The 21779-nt window shown below is 37.1% G+C and overlaps 1 protein-coding gene across 1 annotated transcript in view; it reads right to left on the bottom strand.

Annotated features, from left to right (window-relative positions):
- ASAP2 (ArfGAP with SH3 domain, ankyrin repeat and PH domain 2) overlaps positions 1 to 21779 on the bottom strand; it is a gene marked incomplete at its 5' end in the record, with an annotated part of 49524 nt that overhangs the window by 9060 nt on the left and 18685 nt on the right. Inside the window, 14 exons of the mRNA XM_009082464.1 lie at positions 194 to 355; positions 2815 to 3070; positions 5865 to 5978; positions 7555 to 7622; positions 8075 to 8190; positions 8392 to 8477; positions 8869 to 9058; positions 10691 to 10785; positions 11524 to 11657; positions 13008 to 13174; positions 13283 to 13331; positions 15110 to 15197; positions 20500 to 20569; positions 20687 to 20790. Coding sequence (XP_009080712.1) covers positions 194 to 355; positions 2815 to 3070; positions 5865 to 5978; positions 7555 to 7622; positions 8075 to 8190; positions 8392 to 8477; positions 8869 to 9058; positions 10691 to 10785; positions 11524 to 11657; positions 13008 to 13174; positions 13283 to 13331; positions 15110 to 15197; positions 20500 to 20569; positions 20687 to 20790 — 1699 coding nt within the window. The remainder of the gene's footprint in view (positions 1 to 193; positions 356 to 2814; positions 3071 to 5864; positions 5979 to 7554; positions 7623 to 8074; positions 8191 to 8391; positions 8478 to 8868; positions 9059 to 10690; positions 10786 to 11523; positions 11658 to 13007; positions 13175 to 13282; positions 13332 to 15109; positions 15198 to 20499; positions 20570 to 20686; positions 20791 to 21779) is intronic.

The raw sequence follows: 21779 nt of genomic DNA, 5'->3' as shown, positions 1-21779 counted from the left end.
TGCTGACCCTGCACTACACCATACAGTCCTCACTGGAACATCAGAGAAGACAGTTCATACAATGTTACTGGATGGGAACGATAGGCCAAAGCTACAGTCACCAAAAGAGGAAGTATGAGTTGTGGAAATGGAAAAATAAGCCAACTATGATTAGATACAGCAGAAGGGAAAACAGGGGAAAGTGGAAACATACTTGTAGATGTTACACGCAATGGCGGCACAGGGGGATGAATAGCTGGTGGATCTGATGAAGACCTCTGCCTGCTTATACTTTCCACTCCTAAAGAATTTGTCTTCCACATTGTATTAGATGAAGAAATTGTCTGAATACCACTGGCAAGAACTGAAGGCTGAACTAAAAAGAAAGGAAAATACTGTATTATTATTATTGCTTACCCTAAGCACAAAGTGTTCATATTCACACCTGTGCTTTTAGAAATGGTGTGGATAGACCACTATATTCAGCAACAGGAACCACTTCATCCTGCTGGAATGCCAGTGCAGAAATCAGTCTGGTACAAAAATTACACAGCAAGACTTCACCCAGAAACCTCTAACACTTTACCTAAGTAGAATTTGTCTCCAGACATTACTTCGAAATGTCAACACTTGAAAAAAAAGCAGAGATTGCTCAACAAAAAGACAGAAGGGAAGTCTTGGTACCTTCTTTAATCCCTGACTGATACCTGTCATCTTCTCAGGTACTGCAAGGACAGGACCTCACTCTCACATGAGCATTAGCACACATGGCTGACTCGAAGTTACACATCGGTTTTGACTTGGAAACAACATAAAACTGTAATTCTGCATTTCACCCAGGCAAGAAGCTATAATAACTAGTCATGAAACAGTTACAAAGTACAACTCTTCAGGGCCTCCTAAAAGACTACATTCTTAGGTTGAAGAGCTGCCTCCCCATTTCATGAACACACACTACAGGTTTTCTTCATAAAGCCAGTATTTTGCACATATTATCTCACATCTCTCTACTCAGCATATGAACATCATATTAAGAAGAGATGAAACAGAGTAAGGTATGAATAAATATTGTGTTGCAGGGAAAAGCATAAAAGGCTCAGAAGGCTTGGAGAACAGCCTAAAGCTATGAGGATAAAGGAGTAATAATACACCATAAGCGTAACATCAACTCCATCAGCAATCAACAGGAAGCTAAGATTGATGATACTATTATAGCTTTTAACTAAGAATATAAATTAATAGGCTAATACATTGCTAGAGTAAAGAATATGAGCTAATAATCTAAAACAGGCAGCATGTCTTCTTGGCATGAGTTGTATTATAGCAGTGCAAAGAAGTCTGGGGTTAGAAATGAAATTAAAATTACACTCTTTGAAAAGTGTCATTTATCCAAGGGCAAAGAGTGGGTAAAATAGTAAGGTTGGCCATGATTAAAATAATACCAAAGGGTAAACCAGTCTTTTTAACTATCCAATTGTATTACTAATTCAGAGATAGAATCTAACAGTTAAACAAACTAGACAAACTCCTTGTGAGAATTTTCCTGTTTGGTGGGGGAAACATTCCTTTCCATCAAGTGAAAAAATGTCTAGATATTAAACTTAGAGTCCATGTGAAATTCTTAGATGAAAGGAATCCCACCTTGGTGTAGTTTTATATGCTACTAAACTTCCCCCAGTCTCGTGCTACTCTGTTGAAGTAACCCAATACCATGCTGTTCTGTTCTCAGTTTTTCTGCCCCCAAAACAGTGTATTTTAATCCAACTTTTATGCTGCAGCTATTCCTGTGAGACCAATAACTGACTTCTCATTTTTCACAGATGATCAGTTTGCCATTTTAGACACAATCACTCGTGCATGGAGTCTTGCATTCTGACCTCTGCACAGTGCTCCCAGAGGCAGAAGCCACCCATGTGTGCCTAGAACATTCCCTGATCATATCTCCTCTTACAGCACTATAGAAAGCTACGTGTTTAATACTCCTTTTTCTTTAATTGAACTTTACACATAAATTTGGCCTCTATGAAAGCTGGTGGATTAATAAAGGTATTAAAACAATTAAAGACACCAGACATGACCTGTATAAAGTGGACCTGTACAGATTTCTCAATGCTTCTTTGCTATGATCCAAGCAGATTACATATAAAGATAAGAATGAAGTTCACAGCATCAGCTTTAATGGTAGATTTTGCAAGCACACAACCCTTCTGAACCAGGAGGTCACACATATTTCACATTGTTCTAATGATCTGGGTATAACCAGTAATTCACAATTGTATTTTCAGTCAGCTACCAGGTCTTTAAATCATCCAGTTCTCCACATCATGACACTTACACATTTATTTCAACAACCCTGAAGCATATATTTACTAAGAGAAGACTTTGCAAAGTTAAAATCTCATGGTCTGCATACACTCTCCATTCTACGAGGTCTTGAAAAATTTCTCACAGCAGAAAAATGCTACTGAAATTGAATCTTTAACTTGAACTCTGACAATGGCATATTCAAGAAAAAGATGTAAAGATGGAATATGAAAAAATATTTCTGAACTAAATTGACTGCAACCCTCATTTTAAAACATAGTTTAACTCTGTTGGGGTTACCTGGGTATTGTTCTCCCAAACACTATTGTGTACTTTCTTGTAAGTATACTGAAAATCAAACTCAGAACAGGTTGTGCAGATTCACTTCAAATACATAAAACGAAGTCACTGATAAACCATTCCAATACTTACCTGCAAAATAACTGCAGTAGAAAACCTAAAAATGTAGTAGTAAGAAAAAATTATGATCCCATTCTTCTAATATACAATGATATTTTCTGGTGTCAGTACCTTTGCCAATATTCCTTGGAGGTAGAGGAGGTGCACTACTTGTAACAGGTACTGCAGGCTGAATGGGAGGGGGACTGCCACTGAGTATTGCTCCATATGTTTCATTCTGTAATAGACTTGGCATAAATCCTCTTTGCTTATCCTTAGCAATGTTCGCTGCATCTCTTGCCAAGGATGCTACATTTGGCTGAAGTTGGTTTGATCCAAGTTGATAGAAGCTGACAGGTCTGTCCTCTCTCCGATTGGGACTGGGTTGCTTAAACACAACAGCAAAAGGGCTCATCAATACCACATTAGTTGTACTCATTTTATTTATAGGTTGATAGAAAGTTATTAGTTTCCAGAAAGAAAAAAAAGGGCTTCTAGAATGCATTTTTGTTGCTTTAAATATGTAATCTAAAAACTGCATTCTGCTCTCTTCAAGACAAAGTAACTGTGCACATTAACAAAAATAAAGATTAAATGTGAATTGCATTTCAAAATAATTAATGTATTCTCATTTCTCTTGTGGTATACCCCTATAGGATAACACTGTATCCTTATACACATGGGACTATACTTCTATAGATAATGAGTACAGATATTCAGACTGGATCAAGTAAAGTTCCCCTGCATCAACATACTCAGCAATACTTTCAGAATAAACAACTGAAGATCCTAAGCCTCATCTGAAGTTCAGCAGTGTTAACTCCCAAAGGGATGGTCATGATATCAAATCCCAGACACAATTGCATCTACCTGTAGCTCAGCCTATAACAAAGTAGTAGCTAAAACTCATGAACTATTTTTAGCTCACTAGTATTACTGGAAGAGTTCAGGAGATTACTTCAAGTGGCAGCTGGGATGGAACATTGCTCATCCCATGCACATTATCAAATGAGATATAATTAGTTGTCTTTGAGATTTACAGCAGTCATCTGCACTTAGCATTATTCTTCCTGTTTCAACAGCAAGCACAGTAATTATTGTTATCAAATTATAATTAAAATAGCTGGAGATATCAATTCATGTGGGTAGTACAGGAATGGGTTGAAATGACCCACAGCCCAGAGAGCATAAATATGCCTTCACAAATAGTAGTAGATAAACACATCACTCATGTACTGTCTGCATGAAATTAAAATAACCATTTATAGTAATAGCATTTGGGAAGAATAAAGATTTACACCAACAGTATCACTAACAAGCAATCGATTTTCCTCTGAATACATTAAATGCTTACTCTGGATTGATCATGGAGGGCCCTTGGACAAGCTATAGCACAGCATTACAGTTCAAAGGTTTATCAGAATGACGTACGTGACAGCCAGATGCATTAATCCCTACCCTTACTTTGGCTTAGCAGCCTCACTCCTCACTGGTTGACACTCTCCATTCCCTGATCTCTCCACTGTCCTGGTTCTGCAACTTGTTTCAGCCCACACTTCCATCTGCTTTCCAAACCATCAGAAAATTCTTTTTTGTGTTACTGATTCAGCTTTTCACTAGTTCACCAAACTGAAACTGCTCAGGGACAAATGTGTGCCGTGGTTCAGGCAAAAGCTGAGGCACGACCAGGCAGACAGGGTGTGCAAGACAGCGAAATTGTCTTAACCTTCTCTTAGGTTTTACTCTTTTTATATGAAATATTTTGGACTAAAAGAATTTAAATTTCAAACATAACCTTTTCTGACAAATATTACAAAATCTATTCAATTGCTTTACCAGCAAGACAAACCCAACAGCCTGACATTTATAAACAAAACTCTGATGTGATCCTGAGAAACAGCAGTATTCACCCAGTGTAGTCACAGTCACAACGTAGTCTGTGAGTAGCAGTCCTTAACCTCCTTTCAAAAGTCCCTGCAGACAAACCCATTAATAGTGGGCAGTGAAGCAGGGGCTTCATTACTTTAGCCTCATTGCTGAGCAACAGATACCTTCCTATATGAGATGGAGCTCAATGACTTGCCAAAAAGAGAACACTTGACTGCAGAAGGCAACTGGCAACAATGAAGGAAGTGAAGGAAGAGAACAGATCAAAAATACAAATTTAGAGCATGCCAGAAAGGGATTTCTAGTTATAAACTACCAAAAACCTTCACAGGTGGAAAAAATGAAATCTCTAAAGGTTTCAATCTGCTTTATCAAAACAGTAACTGCTGTTACTATCTGAATGATGATACAATATAGAGGAATACATAAATACTGGGATAGACTTTGAAAGCTCATGCAAAAGAACTGGATCTAGCAGCTCACAGATTCCAGACTCTGGCACAGATATCAAAATTCTACAGAAAAATCCTCAGAAGGGAGCAACTGAGCTTTGAAAGGGATGGCCTGTGACACATTTTGTTGCTAACCAGCTCAAGTTAAGCACCAGAGCTAACAGTTATCTTGGACTAAGGGAACAGGACACGGGGAGAAGAATCCTATGCAGACACAGCCTTGTAACAATTGTATTTTGAAACAGAGGAATTACTGATGTCAAAATTAGTCTCCAAAACATTACAACAATTTAATGGTCTGATGATCTAACAATTTTAAAGATATTCTGTGAAGATAAATAGCACAAACTCATGGCTGTCAGGTTTTAATACTTCTGAAAACAAAGAAAAACTGAACACAAAAACTTGGTTTTATGTTATGAATTAAGTGTTACCAAAATTCAAGCACTAGCTGAGACAGATTTTGCAAAAAAAACATTAAAATGCTAAAGCTTGTAGAAAGAAAAAAGTCATATTTCATTATCCAGAGGAGAAAGGAGGTTTTGTTAGCTACTTTCAAAAAAGGTTGTGCTAAGGTCTGAAGACTAATATAAGGCCTATCATTTATTCCTTGCACTTTATAATGGAAGCCAAAAAGGCATACGGTCACATTTTATACCTTAGAATAAAGAGGAAAAAGAAGATTAACTATAATTTAAGGAACAAAAATTTAAGCTACTACATTTCACTACAGAACTTTATTTCAGTGTCTTCACACCTATAGTAAAAAGCAACGTTATTGAAATAATTGTGACCATCATGCTTACACATATATGTGCAGAGAAAAATAATGTTGATACAAACCTGCAGCTTTTCATCCACATCATCATCACTTTCATCCAGATCTTCATGGAGTAACCGCCATTCATATTCCACATGAACATGAGAATTAAATCTTCCAGACAGTGCTTGAGTAAGCTAAGGAAAAACAAGATGCTGTGATAAGTATTTATTTTAAAACAACATATATGAAAACAAACAAACCCCACATATAGAAGGATCCTGGATTTCAGTAATCTAGCCAGTTACTGCACTGGGCTAAGTTTAAAGCATTAAGCTGTGTCACCAAATATGACACAAATAAAACAAAAGTAAGTAGACTTTTTATTAACCACCTCCATTCTCCATTTTCTGCCAATAAGCACCACATCCTATCTGCTTTGATTTAGGAATTGCAATTCAAAGAAATTAACTGCAATGGGAGCTTTTTTAAATCAGACTCACTTATCAAGAAGGCTCAACCCCAATAATATGATGGGGCATCCATTACTTCTCTGGGCAACAACAAAATGGCTTTCATCATAGCCTTCATCCATAAAGGAGTTTAGTAATTAGTTTTAAATAAGATGGAAAAGACATTTTTAAGATCATTGAGTCCAACGTGAACCTAGCAACCCCCTTGTCCACCACTAAACCATGTCCCTAAGTGCCATGGCTTCTAAATACCAAGGTGACTCAAACAGTCCCCTGGGCAACCTGTTCCAATGCTTCACAACCCTTTCTGTTAAGAAATTTCTTCTAATATCCAATCTAAACCTCCTCTGGTGCAACTGGAAGCCATATCCACTTGTCCTATTGCTTGTTACTTGGGAGAAAGGATGGTCCCCCACCTTGCTACAACCTTCTTTCAGGTAGTTGCGGACAGCAATAAGGTCTCCCCTGAGCTTCCTTTTCTCCAAGCTAAAGAATCCCAGGTCCCTTGGCCACCACTCCTAGTACTTGTGCTCCAGACCCTTCACCAGTTTCGCTGCCCTTCTCTGGGCATGCTTCAGCACCTCAATAACTTTCTTGTGGTGAGGGGCCCAAAACTGAACACAGGATTCAAGGTGTGACCTCACCAGTGCTGAGTACGCAAGAATGATCAGTGTCCTAGTCCTGCTGGCCACGCTATTGCTGATACAGGCCAGGAGGCCATTGGCCTTCATCATGACCACCTGGGCACACTACCGGCTCATGTTCAGCCACTATGACCAGCACCCCCAGGTCCTTTCCTGACATGCAGCTTTCCAGCCACTCTGCCCCAAGCCTGCAGCACTGCATGGGGTTGTTGTGACCCAAGGGCAGGACCTGGCACTTCACCCTGTTGAATCTCATACAACTGACCTCACGCCATTGATCCAGACTGTCCGGACCCCTCTGCAGAGCCTTCCTGCCCTCAAGAAGATCGACACTCCCACCCAATTTAGCATCATCTGAAAACTTACTGAGGGAATCTTACTTGTGGATCTGTGACTAACAGCCCAAACAGAATCATCATTTGCCCCACAAATTTTAGCATTTTTGATGCCGCTAAAGAGAAATACAGTTTTCCTCTGAAAAGCATATAACTTTAAATAAGCATAAAACTATATTTAAGAATAGAACTATTTCTAAGGAAATAACTGTTTCTAGCACATAATTATCGTGTCTAGAATATACTGCTAATGAACTGTTAACTGTTCGGACATGTCTCTGCTTATAAATACACAAACACATGGGAAGACACAATACTCACCAGCTCTTCACAGTGAGTATGTTTTAAACGTTTGGCTATATCAAGTGGCGTCTCTCCTGCTTCATTTGCTATATTACAGCAAGAAAAGAAATGCATGATGAGAGATGTCACTATCAACATGTCTGTTACTAAAGATAAAGGCAAATCTGCAGATACATAGTGAAATAATAGACCAAAAACTCATCATTTATATAAGCCTCTGAATAGACAAGCAGTAGCAATTCAACAGGCTATATATATCTATATATGTATATATCTATATCTAGATATAGATATATACATATATACATGATAGCCATGAAATGGCAGTATGTAACTAGACGACAAGATAGAGGTTAAAAATCTAAATTTGTTTTAAAAGTAAGTGTAATGTGTAAGTCAATTTTAAACTTGACTATTTTTTTTAAATAACGAAGATTCTATTTACAGAATTGAGGAGAAAATACACTTAGTCCATCTTCACTGTTTCTGATCCGAAGCAGTGACAAATAGGAAAGTGAAGCACACATTGCCCTTTTACCTATTTCAATAGAAGCCTTCCCTCTCAGTAGCAGTTTGAGGCACTCCACGTTGTCTGTTAGACAGCAGTAATGCAGGGCTGTGCTACCTTTACAGGTTTGCTTATCTAGGTTGCCACTATTGGAGCACAAGAAAGAATAAGAATGCTGGTTAACCTTTGTTTCCTATGCTATATTAATAAACCTCTTTCCACTTAGAAGATTTTCAAAGAACAAAATTACATTTGCAAATACGGATTTAGTATTTGTATTCATTTAGTATTTGTATCACTTGACAAAAAAGCAGTGTCAATATTTCAAAAGCTTTCCATACACTTACCTGTTCTGCACTAAAAAGTCAACTATGTGAAGGGATGTTCGATCAACTGACCTAACAGCAAGGTGCAGTGCTGTTTCGTCTTGCTCCTAAGAGGAAAACAAAAAACCCACATTTGTTTCTTATAATCTACAGAGAAACAGAAATTTTATTAAGACACAAATGAGATCAATTAAAGAAAGTAATTTAAAAATAGTCAGACATGCCACCAACAAAACATCTGTGCAGACTTACGGTTTCCCTTTCCTTCCTTCAAAGTGAGAAAACAAATGGGTTGAAAACTAACAAGCAGTTGAATTATAGCATTTGGAAAACAGTTACAGATTGAGCTATTTAATACCCTCTTTTGTTATTGTTAAATTACACCATTAAAAGGACAAGCATTCAGAACAGGGTTTCAAATGTTATTTTCAAATAATTTTTAATTAATGAAAGCATATTGCACTAAGACAATTCTTTAATAAAATCTGCAACACTTACATGGCCATTGGCCAGTGGAATTTTTTCTGTGAGATCTACGCCGTCAGCATATACTTGAACTAATCCCAGAATGTCCCTTGATTTGACAGCTTCACAAAGAGCATGCAATTTAGCTGCATTGTCAGCATGCTTCTTCCTTGCATATTTTCTCTCAATATACTTGGCAGTAATATAATCTTTTCTTGCATTCCTGAAATTGAATATAATTTACTTCTATAACTCAGCAGAAGACACACACATTAGCATTTCCATAAATACATGCAAGTCATTTGGAATAAGATCTGGGAAAGACTATTTATCATTCATTATGATAATTTTTCTTTTTAAATATGCATGTAACCATGCAGTCTCATATTTCAAGTATGAAATGTAGTTACAGCAGATGAATCAAATATCCAATTCAAAGACAGACCATGAGTTTTCCCCTCCAAACTCTGGTGTGATGTTGAGATCAAGCTCTATTTACAGAAGATACATCAAAGCTTCACAGTGCTGGTTTAGGTTGCCTTGCAGGCTTATGTTTACCTGACTTGTACTCCCACACATGCTGGAAAGGATGGAAGGCATGGGATATAAAAAAAGTTCTATCGTATACCTGTGCACAGACTATTCAGGCCTTGAATTTGGATTCACACCAGTGAGTATGTTCCGTAAAGCAACTCTTCACCACAACTCTAACAGGGAGGACGTAGTGGAGCTTTCAGTTACACCTCTAAACTGAGGTGAAAACCTTGTACTCTTGAATCAGCACAAGTTACCACTTTTGCTGCTGATGCCCAATAACACATGTCTACTCCTCTTCCCATCATAGCAAGATAGGAGCTTGTATGCCTCCCCAAAGGCATAACTCCTTACCAGCTCTGGGGATGTACACAACATTGCACAGAAGACATTTAACAAAGTCATACCTTATCATCTAGATACTACATAGTGGGCAAAAAGAAAAAAAAAAACCAACAAAAATTAGTAAGTTGAATCAATGGATAGCTCTTGTTCATAGAGCATTTGATAGGATTTCTTCGCAGTTTTTAAAGTGTCTGTCTTCAGGTCCTCCTTTCATTAAAAAAGCCCCAAATATGATATGAAGAAGTATAAACTAAATGATTTTTTAACGTGTTTAAAAGTGTTCTTTTATTTAGCATGCAGCACAATTATTAATAATTTTCATTATTAATTCTCTGCATTATTATTGATAATGGTAATCAAAAATTATTTAAACTGCATTGTTTAACACTGGTTCTGTCAGAATGCTGAAAGTCCACATAATGTAAAATCAGCTTCATCCAAAGCCAATTCTTCTGGGTTTGTTTCTGCATCGTTTATTAGCTCTTTATGATGCAGTAGTATTCAGCCAAGTAGGCAGCTGCCCTTGCTGTATCTCTGCCACCGCTGTTCAGCGTTTTCTAGGAATTCAATTAGATGTTCTGTCTTTATTCCACACAGTTATGGACCTCAGTCCGAGGTTCTAGGATTCTAAGCACTAGATGCCCAGTATCTTTTCACATAACACAAAACGGCTTTGGTTTTAATCCCTATCCTTGTGTGTCTTTCAAGTTCTCAGCAACTCATGTTCCATTTGGTTCTGTCCCACAAACCATAATTCAGAGAGCTGGTAAGACAATCCTTACTAGTTTAGGGAAGATACAGTCAGATAAAGCTGAGTAAAACAGACATGCAAAGCATCAGATACTCCTCAGCTATAAGGCTATATATGACATTACACATCTTCCATGGCCTGTTACTTCAAAGCATAATGGCACAACCCGTTAGCAATGTTAAATCAAACCCCTGCTTTTTTCAGAAGTAGTGGCTCTTTACTTACATGTCGCTGCTTGGATTAGGTTTGACCGTCTCATCAACTGGCAGACAGAATTCCATAATCTCATTAAACCCAGCATTCCCAATATTCTTTGCAAGCTGTAAAAAACCAAATATAATCCACAGCTCATTTAATAAACATAAAATAAACATTGGCCACACAAATACAAGGGGGAGGACAAGGGAAAATGAGAGTTGGGACTTCTTGTTTCCAATTCCTTGTTCTGCTACTTTATCAGTGATACTGAACAGATTAGGTACCTTTCTGGATGTGAATTTTCACCTGGGATTTAGTACATGAACAAGCAACTGCAGAATAATCCATCAAGAGACCAGTTCATACAATAAGTGCAAATACTTTGTGCTGGTTAAGAACACACATATGAACTGTCACAGAGCAGCTGATAAGTGGCAACATCTTTGTGTAGTGAAGCTGAATACATTTTCTTCCTCTGGGGATTAAAGTTCTCTCTAAAATAATGCTAAATAATTAATGGAATAAGTATTTGTGAAGTCCTTCAATTTTTAATCCGAGAGGCACATTTATATGTCAAACAGCTGTGTTCTTTTAAAAAGCAACCAAGGGTGAAAAGACTTGAAAACACAAAAAATATGAAGCCTCTACTAATCTGAATTCTAAGATAAGAAAAAGTTTACAGGAAGACACTGTGTTCCAGGAGGCTTCACTAAACTGCAGGAATTAAACTTTCTTAGACTATGTTTATCCAGAGGCAACTGTCAGGACTGGAACAACACATTGTTAAAGTGACAAAAATACACTTGTGTTAGAAGTACTTCACAGTACTATTTTTAAGCTAATAAAAGCAATTTAATTACCAAGAGTTCAGATGTTCCCAGCACATCTAATGTAAGTGACTGCATTCTGGAATAGTGAACACCAAGTTCTCTATGGATTCCTGAGCATTCAATGCAAGTTAGAATTCCCAAATTTGTTGAAAGCCAGGTAGGATCTGAAACAGAAAGCACCCACAGAATTAAAATTTATTCAGAGAATTATTTCATTCCAGAAGGTGTACTATACAGAAATGAGCTTCTATAAAGTAAGATTCTTGTACATGAATAATTTATTTTTTTATTTATGTCTTTACATTTCCTGTAGTGGGAAACATCAGCCAGGATGTTTTTAAAGCTGAAAGAATATTTATTTATATTCCATTATTTTTTTAAGGACATTGTTCTCCAAGGGAGCTGCTCAACCAGTCCAGCTTGTCATTCTTCACATGGCTTTCAGGAACTGCATTTTTCCACCACCAATATAATGGTGTCACAGACTCAACTGGGAGTATAGGTGCAGTTTAAACTGAAATAGCAATGTGTACAGGGTTGGGCTTTTTGATATTTCAAGTACAGACTTTAGACCAAGCGAAGCAGAAGTGATTCTGAAGTACATATACAGAACACACTACAATGGATTCTCATTCAACTATTTCAAAGATACTCAGGCTCATCCCTCTCCTTTCAGAACCCTTACAACCCTTACGTGTCTTTTCTCATGGTATTTTGTGTTTTACTACAACATTCCCTCATCTTCCAGACAGAAATTTAATTTCTGAAGATTTAGACTGCTTAGTAATGCATTTCTTTGATGAAGGGTTGGTAGTTGCATTTTCAATCTTCTCCTGTTAAGGCAGCAGGATTGACTCTTCCTGTAGTCTTATACACTATCTATTGTTGGAAGTAACCATTGATTTATAAAGGGCAAACAACTTCAGATCTGATGTTTCCAGCTATAGTTTCAGATAAAAAAAAAACCTAAGTGCTGCAGTGTCCCTGTAACATAAAAGAACACAGAAAACAGCAGGATTTGAAAAATAATTTGGAGAGGATTAAAGTAGAAATTCATTGATAACAAAACCAACACTGCAAACCATAGTCAAGCAGGTGCATTCTCTTCCAAATGAGACAGCATGAGACACATTCCCTGTCTCACTCACATTATAAAAATAAAAAGAGTATTAAGAGAATGCTTGCTTTGGTATCTTATGGCTGTTCAGTTTTACCTAAATCTTATGCTATTAACCCATATTTTATGGAGATTCATTTGATTTATATAAGCAAAAGCTACTATTAGCAAAATACATGGGAGAAAAGTCAGCTTCTTAGTAACTTTTCTCCTCACTGCCAAGAAGCATGCAGTGAATCAATCTTACTAAAGTAGTCCCATTAAATTGTTAGCATGTTCTACTATGTGTATAACATTTGTGAGATAAGGAGTAGAAGTGAAAGCATAGAACAATAGCTTAAATAGACTCATGAGACAAAGAACTTTTACCAATTAGAAATATGCTTAATTGAGTCACCTTGTGCTCCACAGTCACAACACACATCATTTCCAGTCATCCTCTGGACTTCAGATATAATTTCTTTTGTCAGTTCCTGGACAATATTATTTTCTCCTGTGTTATCATCTCCTTTGAATGCATTATTTAAAGCTTCCTCTTTGCTGTTTTGTAGCACAGATGTCCATCTAAAATGGCAGTAATATTTTGCTATTAAGCGTTTTGGCACTTCTAAAGTTCAAGGTAAGTCTCAGTAGAACACTAGTATCAAAAATAAAATTAGCAAATTAACTCACATTTGACATTCCTGTTCATCCTCTGCTTGAAAGTGGTATGTTCTGTCGTCTGCACAATAAATAATTCACATACTGATTAAACAAAATTATTGAAAACCTGATTTTGCAGAAACCTCTCAAAAAAATCTAAAATTAATTGACGTATGATTCCCGAGGTCTCTAGTCTCATCACTGGAGTGCTGACAGGCAAAAGGTCTGTTTAGTAAGCTTCACTTTGCTACCTGCACTTCATCTATGATTACACCCATGTTTACACGAGATGGCTTGTTACATTTTAAACAGAAACTCTTTTCTTCAGTGCTGTGCTTCAATTGCATAAGTAGCAGGAGAGCATAGGAATTTTTTCATGTTCTATGTATTACCTCAGTAATCACAAGTCTAAAGTTCTGCAGGGAGGGAGTGGAGTAAAATATGGAGACCATAATTGAGTTTATCTGTGTCTGTAAGAACAATCTAAGGAGTCCAAATGAGCTCTTAAAACAGTAACTGAAAATGGCAAAGCAAATATGCCAGACATGAAGTCCAAACTACAACCAGCATAAACCCAGAACCATTTCAATTGAATCAAGCTCAACACTTTCAATCTGCTACTACTTCTGTAATGCTAAGCACTGTTATCAGTGTGTACTATTAAAGAAAAAAGCATAATACATTTCAAATCTATGAAGCAAATTATATGATACAATTTAATGATCGAGCTGGAGTTAAAATCAGAATAGTTGATGAGAACAACAGATGTAAAGGTACTGGCAAAAAGATACTCCAAGATGAAAATTCCTCAAGTTTGAAAAACATCCAGGCAAAAAAGTCATGAAAAGCTTCAAACACGGAAAATAGTAAGACAATGACGATATATGAAAGAACAGAAAGGAAAGTGCTACATAATGAGAATTTTATCGTGCCATGACACAGCAATTTTCATTTTGTAAAAAACCAAGGAATGTTTTTAAACTCTACAGTAAAACAAAGTGAAAGAGTCATCTGGAGAAGGCTAAGACAGCAGTTATGCCTTGTCAAGCCTATGATGGGACAAACGATAACGTCATGGTAAGCTGATATTGGGCAGAGCATGACATGGTCATCCACAAAGAAAGTGCAGAAGTAAGCAGGGAAGACCAGCTGCTTGTGCAGGACTGGAGAAGTTGTACATTGCACACATGGGTTCTTGTCTGTGAACAGAAGCAGCACAGCTCATATGTACGAAGGCAAAAGAATTTCACACTCCAATAAAGGAATAAATGAGGAATACGTTTGTATTCTTCTCCCCAAATAATCTGAGATATATATTTTAGTAAAATGTCCTAGGGAGAAGACACAGGAAACATTCTGCACTTCAATTTCACACCATCCTCTTCCAATCCCAAAATTCAGTTTTGGTGGGTTTAACATGTAGATTCTTTATCTCAGCTTTATTATGATATAACAAAACCAAAGAATGCTTTCATGTTTTATTCACAGCAACCACCAGACTTGAATTTTAACAAGTTTTTTAAACATCTTTATAACTTCACAAGAAGATCAGCTGTGAAGTTTTCAACATAAACAGTGATGTCACAGCAAAAATAGTTACTCTAAGACAGCACAAAATGATATAGAAAGAAGGAGTGAAGATAGCTTTATAAACAAGTGGTTTTCCAAAGAAACAGGTACAGTTAGTTGCATTATGCTAAAATAAGTGAAATGTCAAACTGTCATAGGAAGGGCATTTTATAAAGGGAAGCACTGTACAATTGCAAAAACGTTCAAGTGGATTATTGACACATCTACAGTAACAACGCAAAACCCTGCTATGAGCTGCAAGTAAAAAGACCTAAACAACAAACCTACGTGATATGAGGTCAAAACATTTTTTCTCCTCTGGGTTTGTTTTCACTTGGCAGGTTAACAGATTGAGCTTTGCTGGAGGTCGGTTAGCCTATGTAAGATAAAACACACATTTTAGTATACTGATACTAAGCCCTGTCATTTGAAGACACAGGGTAACATCCCACTGGCCAAAAGGACTTGATAAATGGCTGTTTAGTTCTTAAGCTACCCAGGTTTTGATTCATGTTTTCTTCCGCATCATGCATAAACTACTTATATTTAACCATTTTATTCACTGGCAACTGAATGGACACTAGAATTTTGAACAGGGACAGGGGTAAAATCACTTCAGTTATCAATAACCAGTAACACTTATCTCAAGGAATCAGGTATGACAGAGACAAATTCATCTTACATTCAATCCCCTCACATTCAGACATTTAGTTTAAAAAAATTAGTTGTTTAGTTTTTAATAATTAAATAGTTTGACTCCTGATAATGTCTTCAAAGTGTCCCAAGATAAGCAGTTTAGAACAAATGCTCAATTTTTACATCGGTAAAGGGACACGATGAAGCACAATAAGTTTGCACAGAGAAGTCTTGCAACAAGCACATGTAAAACTAAACTGAGCTAGCTGATTACTAAAAATGTAGCAAAACAAAATATATTTTATAATGATAAAGGTTTTCTAGTTAAGTTCCTCTCAGCTCCTTCAGTCCCTTTTTGAAAAAAAAGTGGCAATGTTTTACTAAAAGCAAAAGGTACAAGCAGCCTGTGTTTTGCAGAAGACTCATAAAGGCTACAAAGACTTCTCAAACAGCATCTCTGCACCAGTCTCTTCTTTCCCTTAACCTACCTGTTCTGTGGACCTGGAGTGGGACCTGGAAAGACATGTTTGCAGCCTTGACCTGAGGAATGGCTTGCACTTCCTACAGTGGATAACTAGTTTCACTCTTTTTTTAGAATAATTGAACCAGAAAGGAGGTTTAACTAGTGAGTCTTTGTTCTAGACAATAATAACTGCAAAATAATAATTTAAACCTTTATGAAAGTGCTACTATAAAGATAATATTCATAAACACATTGCCACACTTATTGTTACATTCTAACAATATAGAGCTGCTAAAACAAGATTTAAACATCTAAGCAAGAGCTACTATCAAATTAAGCTGAACTCCCACAAAATGTAATTAACTTGCAATGAGAAATGTAAATATACTCAATCTCATCTAAATTTACTGATGAAAATACTTAATTCAAAGAAGGGACAACAATTCCAAAGAGTACAGATTCTCTTGAAACAATCTGATGAAACAATGTAGTGGGCTACAAAAGATCACCATCATTATATCTGAAGACCAGAAAAAAAGAAAAAAAAATCAAAACCATGGAAAAACAGAAGAAGGGAAACAATTCTGTATTTTTTTTCTGTTAGAAAAATCCAGAAAGATGGTGTCCTTGAAAAACAGCAGGCTCATGCTTTGCCCAGCAGAAGCAGCAGACAAATCATGCAAGCTTGGAAACAATAAAGCTGCAGGTCACTTGCTGGGCAATGTAGAACAAATTATACCCAGGAGAGGGTTTGGAGGCAGCAAGATGACAATTTATTGACAACCGCATTGTAACATCTGCCTAATAAATAGCTTTTCAAATTCCAGACATTCCTTTTAGTAGTAAAAATACATAGTTCTAATTATTTTAGCCTATCAACAAGATTTCTTTGTAACTAGCAGCATGCAAGAAAACATCTTGAAAACATAGCCTGAGCCCATTTTCTTGGTTATGTTTAAATACACTAAATATCCGCGCAGCACTGAAGTTTCCAGTGTTTACATTTTTAATATAACTCTTTGTCCAAGAAGTGTCCAGAAGCTGCCTATAATGAAAATATGAGTATTTGGTAAACAAGACACTGGGCAACTCAGATACCTTTCTCACAGGTTCTATGAGAATGAAAAAAAATGAAAATAAAGCAGGTGAAGAGCAATTCCCCTTGCCCCAGGACTTTGGATCTGAAGTGCATTCAGAACCTAATTAGTTTCCTACAACTTAGGAAATATGAAGCTTTAAAGGAATGCACTAAAATGCTTCAGAGAGGTCTGAAGGACCAATGTCTCCCTGGACAGGAGAATGCAGCATAATAGTTCCGTATCAGGATCTGAGAACCCAAAGAAATTGCTGCAACAACCTACAACAGATCCTGGGCCAATATGCTGATCTTGGAATCCATACTTATTCTAAAGCTTTTACCTGAGGACATCCTAACCTGAAGTCAGCACTAACAAGGGTATTAAAATTCCTTCGCATGTGGCTTGATACCATCTCACTCATGTAGCCAGAAAGCAGTCTATCTCCACCCACCTCCCTGCCACATGCCCATTACTCGGCGGACAAAACGCTTCCATCACACAGCAGATGCTGCTTGGGGAGAAGGTAGAGCTACAAGACAAAGGGAAGTAAGGCTGTATAAATTCAGGCACACTAAGCTGCTGTAGGTGGATCTGGACATTTGGCAGGATTAGGAGACACTGGATGTAGACAAAGGTAACAAATGTGTAACTGCTATTTCACTATTTCTTTGAAACCTCTGAGCTTCATTTTCCGGTTCGAGTCTCTGGTGAGACAATTAAATTTCAGACTACTACTGAACTTTTGGGCACCCACGTTAACACACTGAACATGTTAGCAACCACGTCAACAACACTGAAAAGATGTGCTGCCACACTCCATGCCATACACAGACTTGAGCATCAACTCATGTACCTTCCTGCAGAAACAGCAACCCTCTATCCAAAACTGACTTAGAATCTGTTCTAGCAACAAACATTAAGTGTAGGAATCAAAAGGTTAGTCCTTCAAGACAAAATTGAGGACTACCAAGATACAGAGCTGATTTTTATAAAAGGCACAAGCCAATGTATCCACTTCCTTAACACCCTGGTTGGCTGACTTCATCATGCATTTTTTCTGGTTATCAGTGATTAACGTCAGAACAAAAAGTTTAAATCTGATTGTTTTGCCTTCAGATTGTCCTGTTAACCACAAGGATAGATTAAAAGTTTCCAGCTGTTAAGAAAGAAAAACAAAAAATTCCTTGATAATGAGTCTCTTATATTCCTCTTTTCTGGACAACCAGCAAATGCCATTTAAGGTCTTTAAACACAAATGAACTTTGGGGAATCCAAAAGTTCTGAAATCTAAGTTTTTCCTTGTGACTTCTTATCTGGAAAATACTTAGAAATTCCTAATCATATGGTTAAATCTGCTTCTATCACTGATTTTTCATCCACGTGTTAAGTCGCATTCAGATAGACGTCAGAAGATTTCCAATTGCTAATAACTACACAAAGAAAGTATCTGGTTTTCCATCAACCATTATCCTGTACATTGCTCTACAAATGCTAATTTCTTTGAAGGTTTTAGTTGCCTAATAGTATAACTTCTGCACATATGCCAATGCAGGCAGGTACATGCACTGTCACAGCTGGGTGACTGACAGAGAATCAACCATATTTTCTCTCCATCCGTCTGAAGAGCACTTGGCAGGCAAGTTTAAGTCAGACTGCAGCATCTGTAACTGCCTGAAGACAGCTGTTCTATAAACTAAACGAAATAATAGTGCCTCAAAGAGAGGCTACATGACCAAAGAAGAGAAATCCATGAAGAATACTTGGCCTTTAAAGGAAAAACATTACAAATTTGTATGTGATAAAGAAAATAAAACTGACAACAAAATTTCTGAGAGATGGTTCATTTTGCTGAACTGCTGGGATGAGAGAATGACACATCATATTTTACAGACCAGGAGATATCAACCCTGACAAAGCTTGAAAATCAATCTTGTTCCTTCAGAAGTCTCAGACGACATTCAGAGCAGCCCAGAAAATTCTTAACAAACAGAGATCACTTCTACCCATTTCGGTATCTACAAAACATGCATTAACTTTTTACATAAAACTGCCATCAATACCCATGGGGAAAGTAAGTAAAAATACTTCTTAGGAGTGTATTTTAAAACAAGAAGGGACTCTTTTAATGTTGTAACATAAAAACATCAAGCCCAAACCTGCGAAACTCACCTATCTAAACTCACATTTAAGTATCTACCTTCGGAGATAATTTGCAGCTAAGGCTCCAGTGATTTCAGTGGGAACTTAACTGCTTCTAAAAATGTCAGACCATCTGGTAGACAGCTTATAAAAAGAGAAAAGCAACAGTATCTTGATAGACTCAGTAACTGTACTTTCATGTGAAAGTTCTCAAATTCTGCTCCACAAGTGGAGTTTGTAGCCTCTGTCAGCTCTGAGCTGCCCCAGAACACTCCTATGGGTATGTCCAATGCCAAGCGCAGTCACAGCGCACAGAGACACCAGGTGAGAATACACTAATAGACTTCTCTCTGACAGAGACACACTCATACACATTCAAATGAGCAGAGCAATAAACAGGTGGACAATTCCAAAGCCAGAGTAATGACTCTACTTTGTGGGCCTGGCGTTACACTCCTCCTTAACTCCTGGTTATCAATTCCAGAGGCAGCAGCTTTGCGGTTAGATGCACAAATGAGAGATTGATTCATTTCTGCTGCCAGGGTCAAATTGTAGCCATAGCAACAGGAAAAACAGGATGAAGAACAGAACAGTTTCTAACAGGATCAAGAAACAGGACTGTTTATTAGACCAAGAATGGGAAATACTGTCACTGACCTAATGTTTGCCTTAAGAAACTTTCTTATAAGTTGTGAGAAAACAATATTAAACAATAAAAGCTACAGGAAAGCAAAACCGAATTGAAAACCAAGTGCAAAAGGTCCAAAACATGGAAGTATAGAGTTTTAGAACTTCAAGCATAAATATTTGAAGTTTGTTAATGTGTTTCAAATATTGGTAGAAGTTAAAAAGAGGGATTTTATAACTCTTTATTTCCTGCCATTCTGGTAGAGGTTGTTTTCAGAGTTGATTTTCCCCAACTGCTTCTCAGGGGCTGCCTTCCTAGCAGACTACCACATAGCAGCAAATGTGGGGGAGAGAAGAGATTCAGCATTCTCTCAGTTTATCTTGCAAACATAAAAAGCATTTTAATCCACATCTAAAACATGGCTTACTGCCCAACTGTATCTTTTTTAAGAAAATGAAGCTAGAATTCATATTTTTAGATAGCCTGGTAAAATACGTACATTTACATGAACTGAGTCACTAAAAGAGACTTTTTTTTCCCATTAACAGTCATGAGCATTAAAATAGCTGCACATACCTTGATACATTTCTGAGAGGCTGCCTTAAAAAAATGTATCCATCGTATTCAAAACACTGCACCAGGAATCTAATTCCAAATTATAAATATAGACCAGCATAGCTTGCCTTTTTGTATTAGCAACCATGTACATAAAACACTGTAAACAAATACTTACTGTACCATGGGAAATTGTAAGAAAACCATTTTTAACTGAGCACTTCCTTTTCTGCCACACTTTTCTGATTCTAGTTTAAAGGATGAAAAAAAAAAGAAAAGGTGACTCAGTTTTCAATATATTTCATATTACATTGCTTCAGCTCTCAGGACCTAATTTCTTTGCAGTAGACTCCAGCAGTACTTACCCATCACTTTTCTTGTACAGACTCCCATTTCGTTCAGTGCCATGTTCCTTGTTTCCCTGAGGCTGATGTAAACTATAAGCTGTACTCTGGCGGATCTGAGAATCCTGAAATAATCAACAGCAATTTGTAATGCATTCCACACCTTCAACCAAACTACCTCCACTATTAATGAGTTTCAGAGCTTTTCCTTCCTGCTCTAATCCAACAGGCCAAATGAAGCATATTTCTCCTCCTCAGTGAGAGAGAACAAGATCCATTTCTTTTTTTCAGAGGGCATAAAAGACATTTAAGAAATAGCCATTATCAGTACCTGCCAAAATCCTCTTACTTGCTTTTACTCAGAGTTACTATCAGTCTTAATACATGGGGGTTTTAATCCAAAAGTTAATTGAGCAGTGAGCTTTCCAACTCGTGCAAACACTGCAGAGTACAAACATGAAAGTATATTATCACCTGCAATTGCTAGCGCAGCCTTCCATTGGAAAAAAACAATTATATATGTCAATTTGAAGAAGTGTCTTTCCTTGGGGAAACTGAGTAAAGTTATTGTCTAAAAAGCAGATTCCTGGAAACATAGTTCAGGAGTCACACGGGAAAATTGAAAAGTTATTTCCAGAAGAATAATTTGAAGCAAAATATTTGGAACAAAGTAGAATTCTGGGACAAGAAATGTCAAGGATCAGCTAAATCCTTCTCACTGCTAGCTACCCAGAGGCAGGTCCCACTGCTGCAAGAGTTCACCTTCTTAAAAAATAAGAAGCTGAAAATGAGGAAGCTGATTTGTCATGCTATATTAGCAGCAGTAACATGACAGGATGGACTTTTGAATGCATACAGTAACAATGACTGTTACTTATAATAGTGATTGGTTCCTTTCCTACAACCTCTGCTCTATGGATGTAATTACATTTCTGTTCATACAAGTATAGCAAGGGAAAAAAACCACAAAACAGCTCACTTATAAGACTATGAGCTACTTTAAGCAAAAATTAAGTGCCATTAAGAAATAAACCCAGTAATTTGGTTGTAAAAAAATCTTTGCTGAAAAGATGTGTCTCAGACAGTGGGTCTCAGATATACTAGTAATATTGCC

This window comes from Acanthisitta chloris, unplaced genomic scaffold (assembly GCF_000695815.1).
Source record: "Acanthisitta chloris isolate BGI_N310 unplaced genomic scaffold, ASM69581v1 scaffold9709, whole genome shotgun sequence".
NCBI lineage: Eukaryota > Metazoa > Chordata > Aves > Passeriformes > Acanthisittidae > Acanthisitta > Acanthisitta chloris.
Note: the sequence above shows the minus strand (reverse complement) of the source record. Positions and strands in the feature narration are given on the sequence as shown.